Genomic DNA, 22,771 nt, shown 5'->3' with positions numbered 1-22,771 from the left:
GTTGCATTTTTCAGCACATCGTGTAGAAAAGCGTTAGCAACACATAAATACTAATTTTTATGAACTTATATAGGCACTTATGTAGTGTGATGAATATTTACTAGATGTGTGCCTGGCACCAGCTTTTGTACTTTCAGTTTGTTTAATATTGCAAAACACTCCGGATGCTAACGCGAAATGCTAATGTAATGCTCTGTTGTAGAGTACTACGTGAAATTTTACCTAATTTTCTCATTACGTTACATCATTCATTATTGTGTTCTTCAATGTACATTGAAAATATTGTTACAGTGAACTTGGCCAGTCTGTGAAAGCTGCACAAGAGTGTGCCGGGTGAAGCTGAGCCGATTGCACCGATCCAAACCCGATATGTTCCCAGTCAGGAAATAAATGCCTGATCACCCAGAATCTCCTCTTCCTTAAAAAACATCAACACAACGCAGAGTCGTTGTGTTATTTGGGCTGGCCTGTTACAGTTCAGTGAAGCAGAACTCGCTTTACATTAGGACACCATCACATTTCTATTTACAGTTAATATCACAAACAGAGTGATCACAACATCACTACTTCCTTTTAAGGAGGTTTGTCCTGTTTAAGCTTAGGGCATTTAGTTTGGTTTGCTCCTCTCTGTTAAAATTAGAATAAACAACATGGTAATTGGAAAATAACTGTTTGAAGCCTTCAGAAAGAAGATTGCAGCAGCTTATAAGTCTGGTGAGGGATTTAGAGTAGTCTCCAATGAATCTGAAATCAGCCGTTCCACTGCAGGGAAAATAGTCTGAAACTGGAGGACATTCAAAACAACTACCAACGAGCCCGGGTCTGGCTGTCCAAAGAGGCAAGCTCTAAAAGCAGACGGCAATTTGATAAAAGAAGTCTCCATTAGGAAACATACATAAGGTTTGTGGTACTGTTGATATGGACGTCCATGCCTGTGGAACCAAAATGAAACAGAAGTTTAAATGTTATGGGGAATGTGCAAGGACAACGAGACAGATGGACAGCATAGAAGTGGAAGTGTTATGGTTCTGAATCTTTTGCTGCAGCAGGGCGTGGCTGGCTCACCACCATAAAACTCTCAATGACTTCTACTGTTTGACAAGGGCGAATTAGGAAAATGTGAGACCATCTGTAAAACGTAAAGCTGAAGCAGATTGGACTCTGCAACATGACAGTGACCCAACGCTTACTAATAAATCCAGTAAGGACTGACTAAAGCATTTCACTGACATTACTTCAACAAGAGAGGGTAGGGCCAGCTATTTGGGTGTAGAGTGTGTATGGTGCCGTCTCAGCTAGTGAACATATAGTATCACCAAAAAAAATTTCTGTTTCATCTAAGTTAGAAAAGAGGAAAGGCTTACAAAGTGTTGACGCCTTTCCACAGCGCAGGAAAAGAGAGAACGAGATAACAGCCAAAGTTTTAGCGAATGTGCTGAAATCTTCCCTTTGCACCCTCAGATTCCTCTGATCATCCACTCCTTTCTCTTTGTTTCCCTACTTCCTCTGAACTCCCCTCCTCCATTATTTCCTTTCCCTCTATTTACTCTCCGTCTCTTTCATCCCCGACTTTGAGCACAGTGGCAGTAATGAATGTTAATGACTGTTAGTGTCAGATGAGATGAACCGATGCTTACAGGACAGTGAGGGGGAGGCAAGCCAGAGTAAGAGCTGCCCGAAGTCACTGCTCTCCAGCAAACTGCACAGCAGGCACACTCACTGGGACACCCCATGGTTTAAAGAGGATCAGACTCAAGGGAGGAGCTTTTTTTTCTTTTTTTTTTTTTTTCTACAAAATCCTCTGGGACCAATCAGCAGCTGCATTGTGCCTGTGTTGCCATGGGAAACGCATATTGGGATGTAGAGAAATGTCAAACCATCTTATACCATCTAAAGAATAATACAGAACTTAGGCTCCCTGCTGGATGGTATTGGATGTTCAGTAGATTTCTTGTGCATAACCAGTTTGTCACAGTCGAGTGCTGATTCAGATCCAGATTGGTTTGCCATAACCAGGTTAAAACACAGTCAGCAATGCAATGAAATGAGAACAGCCTTTCAACTTGCTGTAAAATCCAGAAGTATTTAATAGCATGCTGTTGAAGTACAAAAAATCTACATATTTACAAAGTAGAAAATAAATACAGTAAAATATTCTCTGATCTATTGATGTTTCCTGCAAAATATTATTCTAAGTTCCTGGGAATTTATATTTTTTTCCCATTTTGTCATATTTCAGCCACAAATTTTAATGTAGTTTATTGTGATTTTATCAGGTAGGCCAAGTGTAGCATAACTGAGAAAGGGGAAGAAACTGAAACATGGTTCCACTTTTCTTTTACAAGTCATAAAACTAAAAGTGAAGTATGCATTTTTACACATTGCCTTTATTTTTGTAAATAAAATTGAGTGCAGCTACATACCTTGAACACTTTCCAGCGCAGCTATTAGTCGCACATTCAAAACAAAGCTCATGTTATTAGAAAGCAATACGAAGTCATGTTTGAAATTTGTGGAAGAAAGCATGGGCCATATGAGACCAAAATTAAACGTTTTGACCTACATAAAAAAGCGTTTGAAAATGATCACTTCACGTTACTGTGAATGCACAATCCCCATAATAATGTGACGGCAGGATCATGCTGTGGGAATCCGTGTCTGCAGGGACATGGATGATTGACAGGCCTGAGGGAATGTTGGAGGAATCTAAATTAAGAGATATACTGGAAGAACACACTTCAGCATCACAATCGCCCTCTGATCCCAAAAGTACAATGGGATCAGAGCATGTATATGCATTAGAATTGAAAGTATTTCAATTCCAGAACAAAATCCAATTTAAAGTCCTTGACAAGACTTAAAATTGGATGTTCACAGACTATCCCCTTCTAGTCTGACTGAGTTCGACTTACTTTGCAAAGAAAATAAGCAAAAATTTAGTTCTGTAAATGAGCAAAGCTGTTGGAGAGTTTTGTTTTGATATAATAATCGTACCTGTTTTCTGACTTTGTCACTTCACTGTCATCATTGCCTGTAAACCCCTTCCTTTGAATTATTATGAAAATCACCAGGGGAGCTCTCTTCACCTTCCCAGGATCCCCCTGGGGGCACGATGACCATATGTTTGTACAAAATGGTTGCAGTTTGCCGGATGAGACAATATCGTGCTCCAGTAACATGGATCTGACACAGTCTTTGCAGCGACTTGCATAATAGGATGACGCAGCAGGGACTCTGCACCTGTTTGCAAACCTGAAATTCTATTTATTGCTTCACTGTGTTTTTGCAGCACAGCAGTAGGATCTCTTGTGTTATGTGTTGCACGGGCGCCTCACCCTCCAAAGCGAGACAGAAGAGGCAGAGGGAGGAGCGCTGTTCACAGTCACACCTGCACAACAGAGTTTTTTTTTTCTCTCTCTCTTCTTCTTCGACTTTGTCTTGTTGCTTTGGCTCCATATCAACTGTTTCCTGTAGTTACAGCCACCTCCAGGGATCTGCTCGCACGCATAACACTTATCGGAATACATTTGTTTTACAAGTCGTCAACCCAAAGGCAGAATAGAGCAAAGTACAAAAGAACATTTGTGAATTTTATCTGATTGTATCTACGTGTAGAAAATGAAGGTCGTCTTTGCCTCAATAAAAAGCCAGAGTTATGCTCCATTCACTGTTCGACTGGGGTCTTGTTATCAACCAAGGACTTCTATGCCCTGACCACAGTTTGATGCTGATGGTATCTATCTTCTCTCTGTGTGTGTGTGACTTCTCTTTCTGTCCACGGGCCTCTGGTGACCTTCCTCACTTTGATGTCGTGTCAGAAAAAGCAAGAGCAAGCACCCCCCGGCCGGAGACAAAGGGACATCTGTAAATATGGTGAGACGTGTTTTCATTTTACAGGCCCCCCCCCATCCCTCCCAAATCCGCCCCCCTATGCCTGTCACCATCCACTTCTACTGTTTTCCTTCTAACAGATGCACATGCATGTGTTTGCATGTTTTATGCCTCCATTAACAAGTCTGTGTGTGTATGTGCGACAGCAGGGTACGCTTCGGCATCCAAAACTGAACTCCATGAGTAAATCTGACACCAGGCTGCATGAGATCAATCGCTTTCCCTGCAATGGAAACTGTAAGTGCTAACTAACAGGTTCAGTGTGATAATAAATAATATACACATCTGAGCTGTTACACATTCTCAGCCGTGCATATTCAAATGTTTTCTCTCCCTCCTCCACCTCCTTCTTTTTCTTCTTCTTCTTCTTCCCTGTCTCCGTGCAGCTGTTAGCAAGAGCCGCCCGGCCAGTATGGACCTCCTGCTCCTCCACAGTCGGCGCTCCCAGACGGACCTGAGGCCCTCCCACGGCCGCCAGCTCCCCCAGATTCCCACCAGTCCCCAGGCGTCTGGCCAGGGAGGCGGAGGGGGCGGTGTTGGAGGGGAAGCGGGAGGTGAAGGCGGAGGCGGGAATGGAGGTGGAGGTGGAGGTGGCGGAGCAGAGGCCAGAGACCACACCTACACTGAAGTTGGCCTGCGCAATAACCCGACGCCCACCCGTTACCTGGACGATGGTCTGTACGAAAGCGTCGGTATTCGGGAAGCCGAAGCGGCTCCCAGAGTGCCCTCTGCTCCGCTGACATCATCAAGCAGCACGCCATCGACGGTCAGAGCCGCTCAGAGCCCCCCGACTCTCTCAGGAACTCGTAGTGGGAACGGGCAAGGAAACGTATGTACACACAGACATTAAACAGTGATGCATTTATAGTCTGTAACTTAGGAAAGAAATGTTGCTCATTGACTGTGAAATCTTAAAGTGGATTTGTTTTCAGTAGGTTTTCTGTGTGCATAAATTGGGTGGAGTACAGCACCCTCCACACATATGCACACTTGACAAAAACTTAAAAATACAAATTGAATTAGCTCCCAAGCCAAAGTTTTATGTTATGTTATGTTGATTGTAAAGTGTTCATGTATATTGTATATGTAAGCAAAAATGGAAAAAAACTAATAAAAAGTTCAATGATAAAAAAAATATACAAATTGAATTGAATCAATATTTTATTGCAGTTACAAAATACACAAAACTGAAAAAAAAAAAGTCATAAAAATTCAACCTTAAATTAAAACTGATTTTTTTCAGTCACTGGCACACTAACAATGTCTACAAAGTAAATGTAACATTTTTGTTAAAATGCATTTATAATTTATTTATTCTTATTAAAAGTTCTAAGTTTTTTGGACTTTTAATTATTAACCCATGACTTTGTTGTTTCCTGGTCTATAAAAACAACTTTTCTCTTTTCCACTGCCGTCTCAGTTAGATAAGGAGCCATATTAATATCACCACCGCACAAAATAAAAATTAAGATGAGGGAGATTAAGAAAAAAAGCTCCAAATCTCGAGGGAAACAAGGTCTCCATGGTAACCATTAGACAATGTCTACATGCATGCATTTTGGAAGTCATGGCAGAGCAAAGCCTTTTGCTGCGATTGCAAACATAAATATGTAGAGTTTGATTAACTGGGGTATCAACTGGGACCAACTTATGTTAAAATTAACCAAAGACAAAACTCTTTTAGTAACAAATAGACCTGGCAGTTTTGTCATTAAACATAGAATGACTGTGTGGAAAAGCAACTCCCACCCACTGTCAAGTATGATGGAGGTTTTGTGTAGATGTGAGTTTGGCTGGGTAACCCCACAGGAGTGCATTTCCTGATAAACGTTTTAAAATAGTTAGATATTTTAAATAGAAGTCTTGTGGACCATATGAGAACACATTTAAAATGGTTGGCCATCGGGTTATTTACCTTCATATTGACCGAAAACATGGCCGAACCAAGACAAACAGGTTTATCAGAAACAAAATCAACCTTCTTCCATGGCCATCTTCACACCTAGATCGTTATTCTGTAGAAAACCTGTGGGTTGACGCAAAGAGAAGAGAGAAAATGAGCAAACTAAATAAACTGACCGAGATCCCTCTACTTGCAAACTCCAGCCTAGAGAAAGGTTGTTGCAGAAGAATAAATGCTAGCCTATTGGCATAAGGAAATTTTACAGACAGCAGTGCCAAAAAGTTTGGTCCCAATGATTTTGTTAAAAGAATAGAAAAAAAACATCTTGACAACATATTTATTTAGGAACTAGAACAATTTAAATTAAACTCCTGTGATTAAATAAGTATTTAATTAAGGGATTTTTACTCATCTTAGCAATGGTTCTAATAAGTTAGAATGGTGCTGTAACTGCTGCTAATAAAACAAACAAAAAAATAAAGTAAAATTAGTTTTAAACATATTGGAGCTGCCACTCCCAGCAGATTCTGTTTGTTCGAAGATAAATGGGATTGGTGCTCATTCAGGATGCTTTGCATCGGTCGTCTTTCTCTATTTACGTTTGAGACAAATGATCAGCGAGAGACTAACCTGTGTGTTTTTCTTTACAGGCTGGTAGAGGGAACGGCAGAGGAAACGGCGTCACTAATGGAACCATGGCAGGGAGAGGAAACGGAGCGAGCGGCGTTAGCAGATCTCCTCTGTCCTCTGTGAATTCCCTGGTCAATCAAGATCCGGCTGCAGCTGAATATGCTTCCATACGGAAGTTTAAAAAGGTAGACGTAAAGCAATTCCTTATCTATGGTTGAAAAAAAAGAAAAAAAAGAGAAGCCTGAAAAGAAAAAGCCGGGGATTTAACTGATTTAGCTGGATATTGTCATCAGTGTTTCATCCTTGAACCTAGCAAGAGCGTTAAAGACTGTCGTAATACATCTTATGTAACTGTGACCGTGTATTAGATTTCACTTCTGAAAAAGAAATATTAAAGTCAGGCTTATGTGAAGGTGTCACAGTTGCTGGATTATCTTTAGAGACTTTGAAGAGCTGCAAAAACTGTTGACAAACTAATGGTTGCTTTTGGAAAAAATATTTTGAAAAAGAAATTCAAATCAACCTATATTGTTCAAGCAACGTCACTTAATACTTACTGCTTGTACAATACAAATGAAATGTTTTATGATGTTTTTCAATAAAATAATTTACTATAATTTTGTCAATCACAATACAAATTTCTAGGTAGACAAGTTAAGTCGGAAGGAGAATAATGGAGCTGACAGCATGTCAGACAGCCAGTCGAGCGTGAGCGACTCCCCCTCCGCTGGTCCTCTTCCCCTACATCGCAGTCAAGAGTTTCCACGCAAGCCGCAGGAGCCGTTCCATCTGCACTCTTTCCCGAAGGTATAAAAAATCAAAAATCATATCTTCTTCAAATACATAATCCGTTACACGCCTCAACCAGCCACATTCTGACAGCTGTAGGAGAGCCTCATGACCACAAGAGGGCAGTGTCCACAAACAAACGTGAAGCCATGCAGATTAGTATGATTTAACTGGTTTGGTCTTGGCATGTTCTCAGTTTTTATAGCTTTAGAGCACAAATATATTTAGTTTAGGTTAAATGTGGTTATCCCATTACGTTTCATTCACTTTAAGAAGATTCGAATGATGTACATAAGATAAAATCACAAAAAACTATCGTTTTGCTCTGTCACATACTTCATATATTCAGATGTAGATGAATTACATTATCTTTGGAAACCTTCTTTATTTAAGGAATTCTGTTCAAAAATAAAACTTACTGCTCCAGATTAATTAAGTTAATTAATTTTATTAAAATGTGTTCCATTTCTGTCAGAGATAGGAATGTAGTGGGTGGACCTACTGGGCAGTGACCTGGGTGGGCTAAATGGGATTGTTTTGGAGGGATTATTTTCTCTATGTGTATTATTTTATATATGTGTTAGATACACTTTAACTAGATACACTTCTTGGTATTCACAAACTGTATGTATTAAAGGAACCAAAAACTCAATAAAAAGACGGTGATTTAAAAAAAAAAAAAAAAAAAAAAAACTTATATTAAATTTGTTGCTCACAGAGTGATGTATTTCAAGCACTTCAATTAATTTAGCTGATTATGGATTGCAGCTAATGAAAGTCAGATTCAGTTTCCAGAAAATTGCATAACACAATTTTTTTTAAAAAGTATTTTTGATGTAGAATTGTAATTTTGCGATCTACACAATTGGAAGTCTGTTCTAACTTGACTGTTATTCTGACGTCTCAATTCTCTTAAGTGAAAAAGCTGTCTGTTCACAAACTGCTGTATCCAAGCATTTTATTGGAGTATTAAGTTGAAGGAAAAAAAATACGCCATGTGAATATGTTCAAAACACAGAGATAACTGAAGACTGAAGAGGGTTGTGAAGCAAAATCTGGTTTGGTGAGATTTGCATTATTTGCAAGGCAAGGACTGGAACCAGTACTTCACTGATTGCCACTAAAAAAACTCATATCCAGGACATCGCCTACAACCATCACATCCCATCTGTAAAGCCTTTTCTAAACCAGAAACAACAGTGTGTCCCTCCTGGGCCAAGTAGAAAAAAGAATGGACTGTTGCTCAATGGTTTAAATTCTCCTTTTAGTGGCTTAAATTTCCCCTTTTTTAATCTTTAAGAGGAAGATGAGAGACACCAGACACAACAATACAGACAAGCTGAAGGCCACTATCAGAGCAAACTGGGGTTCCTCAACATCTCAGTTTTGTCTCAGGCTAAACGCCGTCATGCCACGCCACTTTGACGCAGTAATTCATGCAAAATGCAATTCAAATGTTGAGTGCATGTCTTTTGACTGTACATAGACAACTTTTAAGTGAGGCTAAATTTGTGTTGTCAAAATATTTTTCTATGTGTTAGGGATCTATTTTATTTACATTTTCTACAGAACTGGATGTGGTCTTTTTATTAGCTGTAAGCAATTATCATAAGAATGAAAATAAATCAAGACATTTATGATGAAGCTGTGTTAATATGTTAAGCAAAACCAAAACTTTCTGTTAAGATGAAGGATAAAATCACTGCTGATGTGATTTGTTACTGACCTGAACTTTTAATGAGTGTGACAAACCTTTAATGTGTGTTTTTTTTTCCACGTGTGTGTGTGTGCTTGTCTTCTGCCCGCTTTGCATCATCCAGTGCAGCATGATGCATGATGATTAGAGCAAAGTGTGGAAGCATGGATTATCTAAGAGTTTGGCAGGCTGCCTGGTTGCCTGTGTGTGCGCATGTGTGTGTGTGTGTGTGTGTCTGTCGGTGGGAGTGCTCTTGTTGAATCCATCAGCAAGTCTATCTAGAAACAGGTAACAGGTAGCCAGCAGCCTGAATGAGAATAGATATTGTGCACACATTGAAGCCATTTGCTATTTTAACTCAGTCAGGCTGCGTGGGGGGCGGGCATATAAAAGTTTAATCATCCTCAGTCGCATGTGTGCTCACCAATTTGTGGTTCCTAATTGGTTACTAATTCCTCTTAAGACCTGAAGTTGTAAAACGTTTTGCAAGAGAAGTGTCATGTTGAGTCATTCTTTTATGACATCTAGGTTTGTCTTAAGCCACCCAGGCACAGTAATATTTTCCAGATAATGTTAAAGGTATTGAAAAGAGTAAGTCAACTGTTGCCTGTCAGTCAGGATTTGCTAAGTGCAGCAGTTAAACTCTATAAAAGGCCCAATCATTTCTCCTGAATACAGATTCCCATCTGACCTCTACCTCTCCTCAAGTCCCTCAGAAATCACCACCACCAGCAGAGTTAAATGGAGGTTCTGTTTTGGCAGCTCTGTCTGTGTGCCACTAGGTCTGCTTGTCTGTCAGCAAGACATATTTGAGTTTGCAGATTTGCATAAAATGTCTTTGGAACTGTTGGTCGCAGAGTAAGGAGGAACTGAAACAAAAGAACCCCCACACATTTAAGCACGAAGCACATAAAAAGTGATTCAATAATTTTATGTTGTTTTTATGACTACACAGAGCTTAAACTGAAATCTCCATCTGAAGAGCCACGAAGTAGAGGAGAGCTGATTTCAGGTTTTAAATTATGTCAGAGCAGCTGCTTGTTAACAAGACAAATGGACAACTCTTTTTGACATTTGCTTGATCGTCATTTAAATAACCAACCTTTTGTCCAAAAGGTCATTATTTCATGGCATTTGAGATTATGTCATAGTGTATGTTTAGTCTGTGATGGACTGGCCATCTGACCAGGGTGTACCCTGCCTCTCGTCCATTGTTCTCAGGAGATAGGCACCAAAGGGTCAGATGATGTAAAATGATGGATGGATGAATGTATATTTAGCTAAAAAGTTATGATTTCACTATTTCTTCAAAGCTTTCCAGTCAAAATGATCCTGCAGGGCAAGTGAAGCCTGGAACTGAGTTTTAAAGTGTTGTTTTTAGAGTATTGTAATTATGACAGCAAAAATTCTAACTAATATTGCATAAACGTTTGGTTTTTAGAAAGAACAAGAAATATTCCTGCCGCTAAGAGCAACATATTGCTAGTTATTACAGTGCAGACCAAAAGTTTGGACACACTTTCTTTTTGAATTCAATGAGAAGGTGTGTCCAAACTTTTGGTCTGTACTGTATATTGTTGTCTATAACATTTATGCTATTTTTGAGTTTGTTACAAAGAATTGAGCAAAATATAGACTTAAAACCTGAATTTAGTCGTAGATTTTAAATCAAGGTTCTTATTGCTCAGAATATTTTACCTTCTTGATTTTCTAACTTTAATAGAATAATAGACTTTATCTATATTTATTTCTAATTATAAAATTTCATATTTACAATGTTAAATGTCCAATAATTAAACATCCAAATCCAGAAGATACAAAATGGGAACTAGTCGTAGTCTGAGGTTTCCCTGATCCAATCCGACTGTGAAACCGTACAATCCAAGACTGACTCCTGGAAACTGGCCCATTCCTTGGAAACACACACGAATAATTCACTTATTTTTGTTCATCTGCTTTTAACTCATACAGGGGGAAATATTAAAACATTAGAGCTTTTACGTGCATTAGTACCTTTGCACAATGGCTCACAGATTCTAACTTTACAGCAGCACTTTATGAAGCTCATCATTTGACTTTGTTTATCAGGAAGCGGTGTTCATAGGCAATGGGGAGCAGTACATCTGGAAGCCTCCGGAGGACGACGACATCATCACCTTGCACCCACCTCCGCTCCGGGGAGAGAACGGACAGCCGGGGCATCCATCGCCTCCAACTGCAAAGGAGGTAGTTTACCTACAGTATGTGTGTTTGTGAATGGATACATGTGATTGTAGTGACAGCTGGGAGAAGAAAGAATCAATACTAGGCTGGCCGGAAACTCTCCAAGCAGGCAGGAGATTCAGTCTCTGATTTCTGCTGTGTTTACCGACGCCGGCACCCTTTTGATTGGGTACGTCGTCGTAACACGGCTGCCTCAGGACCTTCCTGCTATACTTGGTTTCTGCTTACAGAAAGAGGTTATGTTACATGGATCCACAACCCCCACCGCCTGCCTGAACCTTGACCTCATTTGCCCAACCCCCCATTCATCTGTTGGCCTTCAGTATATGTCTGCACAGACCAGGGCTGGCTGTCACCTGCTGTCCAGTATTAATCATATGCTCAGAATAGATACAGCTATGTTTAAATAGGGCATCTGTTTATACACTGTGTGTGTATGTATATATGTAAATATATGCACACATCTGTTTATGTTTTAGACAAACTATGCAACTAGAATAGAAAATTCCAACTGAAACTTGATGTAAGTGAAGTCTTAGTTTGAGTGCAGCTTTTCTGCAAACTCCTGGGAGGGTTCCTTACCAAGCAACCAGCATTAGAATAAAGTTGTGTAGTTTAAACCAGTTTTACATTAGTAGGTAATAGATCCATGATAACTCTAGAGGAGCTGCAAAGATACACGGCCTAAATGAGAGAATCTGTGAACAAGACAATTATACACATAAATTTGTGTTGGAAAAGCCTTACACGGGGGTCTCCAAACTTAACAATCCAAATAGGCTTTTTCGCCCCCCAATTCTGCTAAATTCAAACTTGTTTAGAGCCAAAAATGTTAAATGAATGTGTCAATGGTTTGCGTGCATGAAGTTGGACCAAAATGGAAGCTGGAATCCTGGGGTAAATGAAATAAGTTATACTAAAGAACTCAAAAAACAATTTACAAAAGCAGAGGGTAAACAGAGCCTGGAAAATATGAGGCAAACAGAAGGAACCAGCGAGGAGTAAGTGAAAGAGAGGTGGTTAATTACTAAGGTGTTTGATTGTTGGAATAATGGAGCAAGACTAATTACAAAATGAATGCAGCTGTGAGGGAAGAGCAGAAGACAAGCTGGGAGAGAAAAATGACTAAGAGGAGCGAGAAGACATTAACCGCAACAAAGACTAAACGCAATAAATAAATAATAAACGTGACCTAACTAAATTACCACGGACAAACTGAACGAGACTATAATAGACACAAGGCTGATCTACTCAAAGCAAAAATAACTAAGGTGAAACAGAGATAACGAAACAACCCAAGATCATGACACTTTGAAAAAGGACAACTTAAAATTTTTGATTATTATTTTGAGCTATGGTAAAAGGATTTTATTTTATATATATATATATATATATATATATATATATATATATATATATATATATATATATATATATATATATATATATATATATATATATATAGCCAAAGGTTGCAGACCCCTGGCCTAACACATGACCTAAATCCAGTTGGGAATCTTGAATGCTAATGTTCACAGTCACTCTAGATTTAATGTGACTAAGATTGAACTAGTTTGCAAAGACATACTGGACTAAATCTTTGGATCTAGATGTGCAAAGATGGAAGAAATAATGTTAAAACACTTGTTGGTGTCTATATAAACTCTGCTGTTCAGATTTAGGATTTTATTTCTTTTTTTTCCCCACTTAACAATTATGCTGTAGTCTATCTTTGTCTTTCACGTGAAATCTCATTGAGAAATACATCAAAGTTTCTGGTTGCAAATGGACAAAATATAAAAAATTATAAAGAGATGTGATTACTTTTCCATGGCACTATATATGTTTGAGTCAGTGAGCTGTAAACAGTCTCCCTACAGGTCAGAGACAGTCAGTCTAAATAGTACAGGGCTCCCTAAAATAGACAAGTGTTTATTTTTACTTCATCACCACACTTCTCCATGCGTCCCAGTCTCAGTTTAAACACTAAACATTTTAAACACTTTATGATTAAAAAGGCATGTTATAACAAAGCAGTAGTTCTAAAGGGTATTATAGTGTTAGTGCGCTTATCAAAGGCATTTGTGAGTTTAGCAAAAAAAAAAAAAAGATGATTTGTGTGAACATTAAAGGGTTAAGTCTCTGCGCTCTACTGCCAGAAGCACTTCTATGTTGCATGTCAAAATGCACCACGGAGCAACTGGCCTCGACAGCGTTTTGCAGTCTCTCATAATTTCTTTCTTTTACTCCTTTCTCTCTCTGTATTAATGTTTTCCCCCACTCGTTGTTTTGTTTTCTCGCTTCAGATCGTGTTGTTGCCCTAACTTGCCCCTATACTCTGGAGTTTGTCAGTTGCAGCCGTCAAAAGGTGTTGAGTTTCCAGTCCCGACCAAGTCTCCTCCTCTCCTTGCTGCTCACTCCTTCTGCTCCACTCCCTTTGTGGCTATTAGGAGGCCCTGCCCTCCCCAACCAGTCACGTTGCATCAAGCGTGTCCCAGCAGATGAATATCTGCTGCTGCAAGATCCTTTAGAAAACTCTTCACTCCTTGCAACTCATAGAATCACAACCATGATCAGATGCGTGAGTGGCGCAGATAGCCGCTGTATGGAGAAAGTGTTGCTTATCCAAGCTTTGCTCAGTCCTGGAAGGTAAAAACAACATAAAGAAGTACAGTCTGCTGAGAAGAGAACAGAAAGCATACAGAAAGCTTCCTCACCAGCTGTAGCTCAGTTTTGAAATCCCCATCATCTTGTGACTTCCTTCCTTCCTCTGTGCAGAGTTGCACACTCTGTGTCCACATAAATACATGCAGTTGCACACGCACAGCACGTTGTCTGCACACACTTACAGCTTATGCCGGGGTCTTTGTTTATCCAAAAAGGTCACATCAGAAAATTGTGGGGGCAGGGTGTGTGCATGCTCCACTTCAGCTCTGCCTGAAACACAAGGAGTGGAGAGAAACGACGAGAGATACTCACAGAGGAAGTCTCAGTCACATGTACTTTATTTACTTTCCCCCAGCATGACCAATCGATGTGACATATAGTGCAAGGTGAGCACACATAATGAAAGGGAGTCCTGTCATGATTTTGGAGGCAGGACAAAAACAAGGTTAGTCTGTATGTGTGGTGGAAAAAGAGAGTCTGCAAAGGCAGCGTTTTTCAGGCCCAGCAGAGCAGAGCTACTGGTGTGGGTGTGAACGAGGAGGGTAAACATCACCACGGCCCACAATCCTTTGCTCTTTTTCACCACTTGTGGAATTTTGACACAGAAATGCCAGAGGTCGCGGAGCTGGTTTATCAGAATTCCTCACACATGCTTTTCAGTTGTGAACCCAAGCTATCGCTGCAAACCAAGCACGTACGCACACACGCTGTGCAAAAAAACCTCGCATTTATGAATGAGGGCATGCAGTCATAACACCTGCAGTCCATGCACAGCAAATCTTATACCTACAAAGGTTATTCAGGAAAACAAAACTTGTTGGCCCTATTTTTGTAACTTGGTTCTCGTTCAGATAATTCAGTCCATGCTTTGCCGCCCTGTTACCAAAGGAGTGGTGTGGAAATTTGAACAGGTTCATCCACTGCACAACTAACTCTGTTGTTGACTAGAAATCCAACGGACTGATAACAGAGTTTGCACTGTCTTATCCTGCTCGGTTAAATTAGGTCAGGTTACAGCAAAGAACAAGAGCTGTTAATGCATGAGCAAACCTCTGTGCATAAACACACACACAATCCATGCTCAGGCAGTTATTTGCATATTCCATTTTAGCAATAGTATACTTTTACACTTGTTATCACATGATGCATGCCAGTGATATTTATATACTACGATGTATATAACTAAGGAACATGAGACTTGCAATATATAGCAGCAAATGTTTCATTTAAGTCTGACTCCAGTGCAGCATGTGCATTCTGCAGTGCTTTGAAAAAGTATTCACACCCCTTGAACTTTGTAACATTCTGCCCTGTTATAACTGCAAATTGAAATGATTTTAGTGCGATTTTAGATCAGCAAAAACTAGTTCACAACTATGAAGTGGGGAAAAAAATAGGACATTGTTTAAATTTCTTTTATAAATAAAAATCTGTAGACTGTGGCATATATTTGTGTTCAACCCCTTATCCTCTGACATCAAACCAAGGGCAGCTAATTTTGTTGAAATTGAACCTTATTACTTAATAGACTTCATATGTGTGCAATTTAATCTGAAACAGTTGTTTTGTGATGGATGCAAACTTTTTATTTTATTTTACAGAGCAGTATAATGAAGATCAAGCAACACACTGGTAGGGTCAGAGATACAGTTACACAAAAATTTAAGTTGCAGAGTTAAATAATACTGCAATATCTGAACATCTCATGAACCACTCTCCAGTTTGCCATATGACAACTGAAAGAGCATGGCTCAAATGCAAACCTACCAAGATATAACAGTCTACCTAAACTGACAAGCCGAGCCAGCTATTTAGCTAAGAAGTGAGCACATGGTATCTCTGAAGGGGTTGCCAAGATCTAGAAATAAAATCATTGCTGAAAAACTATAAAAAGTTTGCAGCTTGCCGCAAGCTAATACCATGCAGTGAACATGGTGAAAAAAGGTGCTCTTGTCAGATGAGACCAAAATAAAAATTTGCAAAGCAGTGATTAATAGGAGCTGATTACAGATGCATGCCACACTGATTTTACTTTTCAAGCAAAAATGTGTGTGATTTTCCTTCCACCCGCCTCAATTTTTTATGCAGCCTTCTAGACTCTAGAGGGACACTTTAATAGACCCTATTAGATAATGGTGGTGTGCATGAATATTATTTAATCAATCAAATGGGAGCCGTATTTATCTGTATTTTGACAAATTACATCAATGTAACAGGTTGTTCAGGAATGTTGAATTTTAAGAAGTGAATGCAGAGGCAGCTACTTATAAATGTTTCAGCAGTTTGTTAATGGGTTTTTTTTTTTCACTACATTCTGGCACAAGTGGTTTGAGGCACTGTACACATTAGTAGGTGGAGACGCTGGCCTTTATGAATGCCGCAGTGAAATTTTATCACAGGATATGTCACCAGTAAACAACAGGATAGGTTTTGACTGTAGTTCTGTGTTATTAACTCATTAACCGACACCATGCTGTGTTCTCGTCCTGTGTGTATGTGCCATCAGATTGCAGACACTTACTCCATTGTGTGCAAAACCCAGAAAAAAAAACCTCCCATGGAGCACAACGGAGCAAAGACCCTTCCGCGCTCCTTCGGAGGGGACAGGGGAAACCGAGGCCGAGGCCGAGGAGTCCAGGGCCAGGCCCGTTCTCAAGAGGAGCCCTGCTACGAGCCTGTGGGGGACCGGTCCTGGTCTTCTGCCGTGTCCGAGTCAGACCCTGCATACGCGAGTATCGACGCCCACAGGAAACGTGAGCAGGGAGCTACCAATAACAGCACAGGTGGGGGTAGCGCCACTCTGAAGAGGAAGAAGCAAAACCCTCAGCAGCAGCAGCAACATCAGGCAGCACCAGCAGCACTACAAGGCTCAGGGCCCATTGCTCCTCCAGTCAGAGGCCTCCCCGGTGGGGAAAACTTCTATGAAACCATCAGCGATGTAAAACAGGGAGGCAACACTTCTGGCACTACCACCATCTTCACCTTCAACGATGGGATGGAGATGTACGTCACCGGTCTGTAGCACCCTCATGGAGTCCACTGGTCCAGATTTCATGGATCTTCAAGCAGGTTGCTGTACATAGACACAGGCCCTCTACAATCAATGACGATCCATTTTGTGTTGACATCAGGTACAAACAGGGTCTTAATCCAGGTTCAGACTTCCTTTGATTGGTCTGCATTTCAGAACCAGCCTAAGCCTAGTCCAGCCCAAAAATGGACCAAATACATTTGAAAAGAAACAAAAAAAAAAATAAAATATATATATATATATATATATGTAACTGTGTCACTGGCCATACTCACCCACTTGTGCATCATTTTTCATTATATCTTTATTTTTATATGAACACTGTACTCTTGAAAGAGTATGTGTTTCAAAGAACACTCTTAAAATATATATGGAAAAAAAAAAAGAAAAATGTGCATGCTTTGTGCAAACTCACACAATAGTAGACATGAAAATAGACATTAGTAGCAATGAAAGTGGATGTTTACGGAGTATAAGGTAAGCAATCGGGTCACCGGTGCACAGATATCCCTCATCTTGGGGTGGAGAATAAGCACATTAAAAGCACAGTTATTTGTGGTGCTCCACTCTACCTACGCAAACATTAAACAGGTTCTGACGCTCACTGACCTGTCGTCTGGAGGAGTGTGTTTGCGATCCTTTGTTCAAACACAGGCCTGTAATTTGCAGGCCCGCTCAAATGCACAGGAGTAAATTACGGTCATTGTCTTCATTCCGCAAATTGTCATCAGTGTCAGCTGTTAGTAAAAGCCCTCGTGATAAAATTAGAATGTGAGCTTTTGCTCAATAAGGCTTAGATTAAGACAAAAGTTGAAAACGTACCATCACGTTTGGTGAACTGTTGCTGGAGGCATGCTGACACCACCCTCCACCCAGATGCACACATATTTGGCAGAGTCAAGCAAGGTGACGTGATCAGGTCGAGGGCAGCAAATGGCTTGTGCAAGAATATCCCCAGTGTGATCATTTCCCAATGAGAGAGCTTAACTGTACTACAGGGATAATTGAGATTAGTGTTTTTAAAAGAAAATAGAGAATGAAAGAGTTTCAATACCAATGCAGGATGCTTCAGTCTGTTCAGCTTGTGTCATTTCTTATGCGGATTGTAAACATCTTATTTCATAGTCTCTGTATTTTTGCACAGGACAACTGCCTGACTGCTGAGCCTAGCTGTACCCCTGAAGGGAATATTAAAGCACAGTTTGGATTTTCTTTGAGCACTCAAAAAAAAACAAGAGCTCCACGTTAGCTCACCAGACTTGAGTCCTGTGGTTGAAATAGTAACAGAGGGGTCTGGACTCCAAAGAAAATATAAAGCTGGACACAAATATTACCATTTAGTGTCTTTTTGAAAAGTTGTTCATCTCTTTCTCCCCGGTCTCGTTTCCAGTTTCTGTGCTGGGTTCTCTTCCATCATAAACAGTCTTTCCCATGTAGCTTTGGGAACCATTAAAAAAAGAATGCAGGAAGAAAGACTTTTAGGGCTTGATGCAGTGTTGGGAGAATGTATTCGCCCCTTTATAGATTTATCCTCTTTTTTTTTTAGTTTTGACAAACTTCAATCTTTCAAATTTTGAACAAGTTTTAAACAAATCTACCTGCTGTAAATACAAAATTCAGTTTTCAAATGATATTAAATATTAAAGAAAATAAAACATCTAAAACTATCTTAGCCTCTTATGAAAGAGACCAAGATAGTTGGTCTCTCAGTAGCAAAACCTTATAGCTAGTTTTGCTACTGTAATCTGTCAGTCTTTTTCACCACTACAGATACATTTAGAATGCTCTTCTTTGCCAAATTGTCTTCACTCAGTAACATTGGAGGATTTCTGAGCATTAAGGCCCCACTATGTTCACCACTGTTCTTGGCCAACGTCTTCCCCACTTAAGGATAATGGATGTTGGTAAGACTACCTGGTCCCAAAGTCCCAGAAACAGCTTTGTAATTCTTTCCAGACTGGTAGGTGTAAGGACCTTTTTTATTTTTTGTTTAGATCATTTAGCCTACTACATGGTGTTTGACAGGTTCTATTTCAGTTATTTTCTAATTGTCTTGGTTCTCGCAGTAATCTGGTCAGACTGTGTGAAAAAATACCCAAAAGAATGTGATTAATCACAGATATTTAATGATATAAGAAGGGGGTGAAATTTTATCTTCACCCATGGTTAGGTTGTTTTGTCCCCCTAAATAATTGAAATCAGCATTAGAAAACTGCTTTTGTATTTACTCAGGTTCCCATTGTCTGATATTAACATTTTGATAATTTGTGTGGGACAAAAAACTAAAATAACTTTGTTTGGGAGTGCGGGGGTTAAATACTTCTTTGCAGTACTGTAAAGGGAGAATTGGTTAAGTTTATATTCTATTTACTTGCTGTGCGACAAGGACGGGTATAAAGAGGTTTTACGAGAAATATATAAATGCTACTGTGTCAGAAAGTATGTAAAAACAAATGCTCACTGTATTTTGAAGCACTGTTTAATTTTTAACCTAACTAATGACAATACATTTGGTTAAATAGCTCACACCACTGCCATGAAAAGAGTATATTCATGTTGTTGATGCTACTTTTCTTTTCTGCTTGAGCAAGTAAGTGCATGCCTTGATATATAGAGATGAAAACAAATAGTGTGTTACTTATCTCTCGTTTCTATTTTATGTTGTACTTTTTGCCATGTAATGTAAAAGCAGCATTTTGTTTAGCCAAAGCAACAACTTTAACGAGCAAAAGAGAGAGGAAGTAATAGAGAGGAGCCATTGGGAGAAAATGGAAGAATTGTTTATTCTTTTCCCCAGAGGGAGCAGGGAAGCGGGATAGAGTGGGGTTGGGGGTAGGGGAGAGATGCACAGCTAGTGTAAAGCCAGATGAGCGTCAGTGCAAATGGACACAGACCCAGAAGGCTTGTCCCCTTCCTGATTTGTTTTGTTTTTCACATTGAAGACACTCCCTCTTTCTCCTGCTGTACAGAGGAGGGCCCTTTGATGTCCTGTTCTGAGGGTCTCCAAGTAATACAGAGATCGAAAGGGGGGCAGGCAGACCCCCAACCTCGCATCAGCAATGCACCAACGGCTCGTCTGTCTGACTCATGAGAAATGACCAACAGCTGAGAAGTGATCTCTCAAACAAAATCGACTGAAAATTGCCGTCACGCTCCATGTTTTCCCCGTGTGGCTATCACCTTATGTGTTGCATTTTTACCCTGAGAGAATGGACTGATCTGAAATACATTGTTGAACAATGTTATTCACTGACAGAGACAAATGTTCGTTGCACAAACAGTACGATGATGTAAATGTGTAAAATACTCTGTTGCTGTTCTAATGTTGTTCCAATGTAACATGCAGTATACAGTATATTTGTTGCCGAAAAAAAAAAAAAAAAGATGGCTATCACAGACATGTAGTACTTTGTGTATGAAAAAAAAAGAGAAAACATTTCATGCTTTCCATGCAAATACAGATGCTGTTTATTAATTGTCTTAAAATATAAATATGGGCCAGTACTGCTGTGACAGCTGTAGCCAATGTTGTATGTTCTTAAAGCACAGGGTTTAATTTAAAAAAAAAAGAAATAAAGTTAATAAATATAATATAGCGTGACAGTGCAAATATGCAAAAGATTGTAATGTTTTATATTACCCTTCATAAAATATTAAAGTGAGTTTTTACTTTTCTAATAAAGTGGCACATTATAACATGCTTGTGTTACCTTCATTTTGTTGTTGTTTTGCAGAGGGAATCCAGCTAAACAGAGATTTTCCCTCTTTGCTACAGCCTGACATTAATAACTCAATCTGGCAATAATGCAGGATGCAATAAAATGTGTTTGTGAGGGATTAGGCAATAAAGCAGAAACCACTGGTGTGTACATTCTGGATCATTGAGCAACAGGTGTGATTTTATTTTCACTAACAAATATACAATGACAGCACAAACACAGTTGGATAATAAAGTAGTAGTATTACATCATGGAGTGAGAGAAGGGATGGAGATCATACTCTTAACTTAAAATGTCTTAATTTTGAGATATATTTATTTCTTCTTCCTGTTGGGGTTGACTACAGTGATACAGAGGTAAGTGGTTTTTAGACTTTCCAGTTTTTGACCGAGAAAACAGCTGCTCCTACAGTTTATATCACAATTTGGCCCACGATAGCAAATACATTTCACAGTGAACTCTGTCTTTGTTTGCATGTGTCTTTTTGCCAATTTTTCTTAAACTTTAATAAAATCGACAAAGACTTCACACAGAAAACTCAAATGTTTCGCTGCAGTTATACAGAATACAAGTAAATACATTTTCTTAAAAATAAAAAAAGAAATAAATAATAATAAAAAAAGTTTAACTGTCACCTCCAGAACACTTACAAGTAAGCCAACAGGCCCATTAGAACATCACTGTCCTTGTGAAAGTACTGAGTTTGTTAGCACTCAGACAACAATTCTGAGTGTAACACTGCTGGACAGGGCATGTTATTATTATTTTTTAAAGAAGACAGTTTTTTTAAGCCAATAGAAACCATGGCATCCTGTTCTACAGGTTCCAAAACTATGAGTATTGTTTGGAAAGCATATGTGTATGTAATAGCTTTAAAATGATTGATTTCCAGAAGTATGTTATTAAGACTGTTAGTTAAAAAGAGCTGGAGATTTCATAAAATATTTTCTAATCAAACCATTTACTTTACTTTTAGGGGTAATGGGTATTGTAAAGTTAATAAAACTTTAGGGGCCCCTGAGATTGCATTGAACTCAAAGCAGTTTTATTGATTGATTGATTAAATTCATAAGCCAGTTTGTTGTGTCTTGTTAAAACTCATTATGTAAGAATTTGAAGCTTCACGACTGTAACTACTACACCCTTCACTCATGCACCAGAGGAAACTTGCAATTTTCTGCAGAGCTACAGTGCATCCAGAAAGTATTCACATTGCTACACTTCTTCCACAATTTGTTATGTTACAACATTATTCAAAATTGCATTAAATTAATCTCTTTCCTCAAAACTCTACACACAAATACTGCATTATGACACTGTGGAAAAAAAAAGGTTTCAGAGATTTTAGCAAGTTTATTTGCTAAATATATAGATATAAATCTATATAAGGTCCAACAGTTGACAGGGCAGGTCAAAGGTCAAACACCAAGAATAAAATCAAAGAAATTGTCTGCAGACCTCTGAGACAGGGCTGTCTTGAAGCATGAATCTGGGAAAGGAAATGAAAATATTGTGCTTATTTCAATTTGGAGGTCCCAATGAGCTCAGTTGGATCTTACTGAACATCTCTGGAAAGATTTGAAAATGGCTCACAAGCATCTCCATCCAATATGATGGAACTTGAGAATCAAGGATAAGTGTGCTAATCTTGTGGCATCATAAAAGACTTGAGACTAACTACTGCTAAAGGTGGATCAAGGTGTAGGCAGTGGCTTAAATGTGATTCTTTGGTTTCCCATATTAATCCATTTGCAAAAACCTCAAATTTTTCTCCACATTGTCATAATGAGGTATTTCTGTGTAGAATTTCCAAGAAAGAGATTAATTTAACACAATTTAGAATAAAGGTGCAGCATAGCAAAATGTGTTAAAGGTGAAGTGCTGCGAATACTTTCCAGATGCACAGGACTTCCTTACAATGTGTCGCACACTATTTGTGTTGTTGTGTCTAACTACTTCACGACCTTGCCTGAGGAGAAAAAAAGCGTAGTAATTTGAATCAACGGTTAAAATAAACTTTATCCAGCATGATTTTAGATCCACTACGTTGTCGGTTAATTTGCATAAGCGTTACTGCGCAGTTTGCTTCAGGGGCAGAAGGCTGTTTTGCCCCTGCTCCACACCGGCTCTTCGTCGACAAACACCGGCCGGTAAACTGATGCTCACGCCCCCTTTTCTTTTCCTCCCGCATTACTTAGACTTAAAAAAAACGTGATTGACGC

The 22,771-nt window shown here is 39.2% G+C and overlaps 1 protein-coding gene across 4 annotated transcripts in view; it reads left to right on the top strand.

Annotated features, from left to right (window-relative positions):
- Positions 1–20,528, top strand: part of LOC122829961 (WAS/WASL-interacting protein family member 1) — a 53,028-nt gene extending 32,500 nt beyond the window's left edge. For 2 of the 4 annotated variants that reach the window (XM_044114951.1, XM_044114941.1), the window contains exons 3-9: positions 3,819–3,873; positions 4,041–4,128; positions 4,278–4,720; positions 6,445–6,609; positions 7,070–7,231; positions 10,998–11,135; positions 16,306–20,528. In XM_044114951.1, the coding sequence (XP_043970886.1) occupies positions 3,819–3,873; positions 4,041–4,128; positions 4,278–4,720; positions 6,445–6,609; positions 7,070–7,231; positions 10,998–11,135; positions 16,306–16,821 (1,567 nt within the window). In that variant the 3' untranslated portion in view covers positions 16,822–20,528. Of the gene's footprint in view, positions 1–3,818; positions 3,874–4,037; positions 4,129–4,277; positions 4,721–6,444; positions 6,610–7,069; positions 7,232–10,997; positions 11,136–16,305 lie in introns of all 4 variants that reach the window. The other 2 variants (XM_044114932.1, XM_044114923.1) reach the window with 1 other exon arrangement.
- Positions 20,529–22,771: the final 2,243 nt, after the last annotated feature.

Source organism: Gambusia affinis, linkage group LG01 (assembly GCF_019740435.1).
Source record: "Gambusia affinis linkage group LG01, SWU_Gaff_1.0, whole genome shotgun sequence".
NCBI classification, from domain to species: Eukaryota; Metazoa; Chordata; class Actinopteri; order Cyprinodontiformes; family Poeciliidae; genus Gambusia; species Gambusia affinis.
The sequence above is the reverse complement of the archived record's forward strand: the minus strand, read 5'-3'. Positions and strand labels throughout refer to the sequence as shown.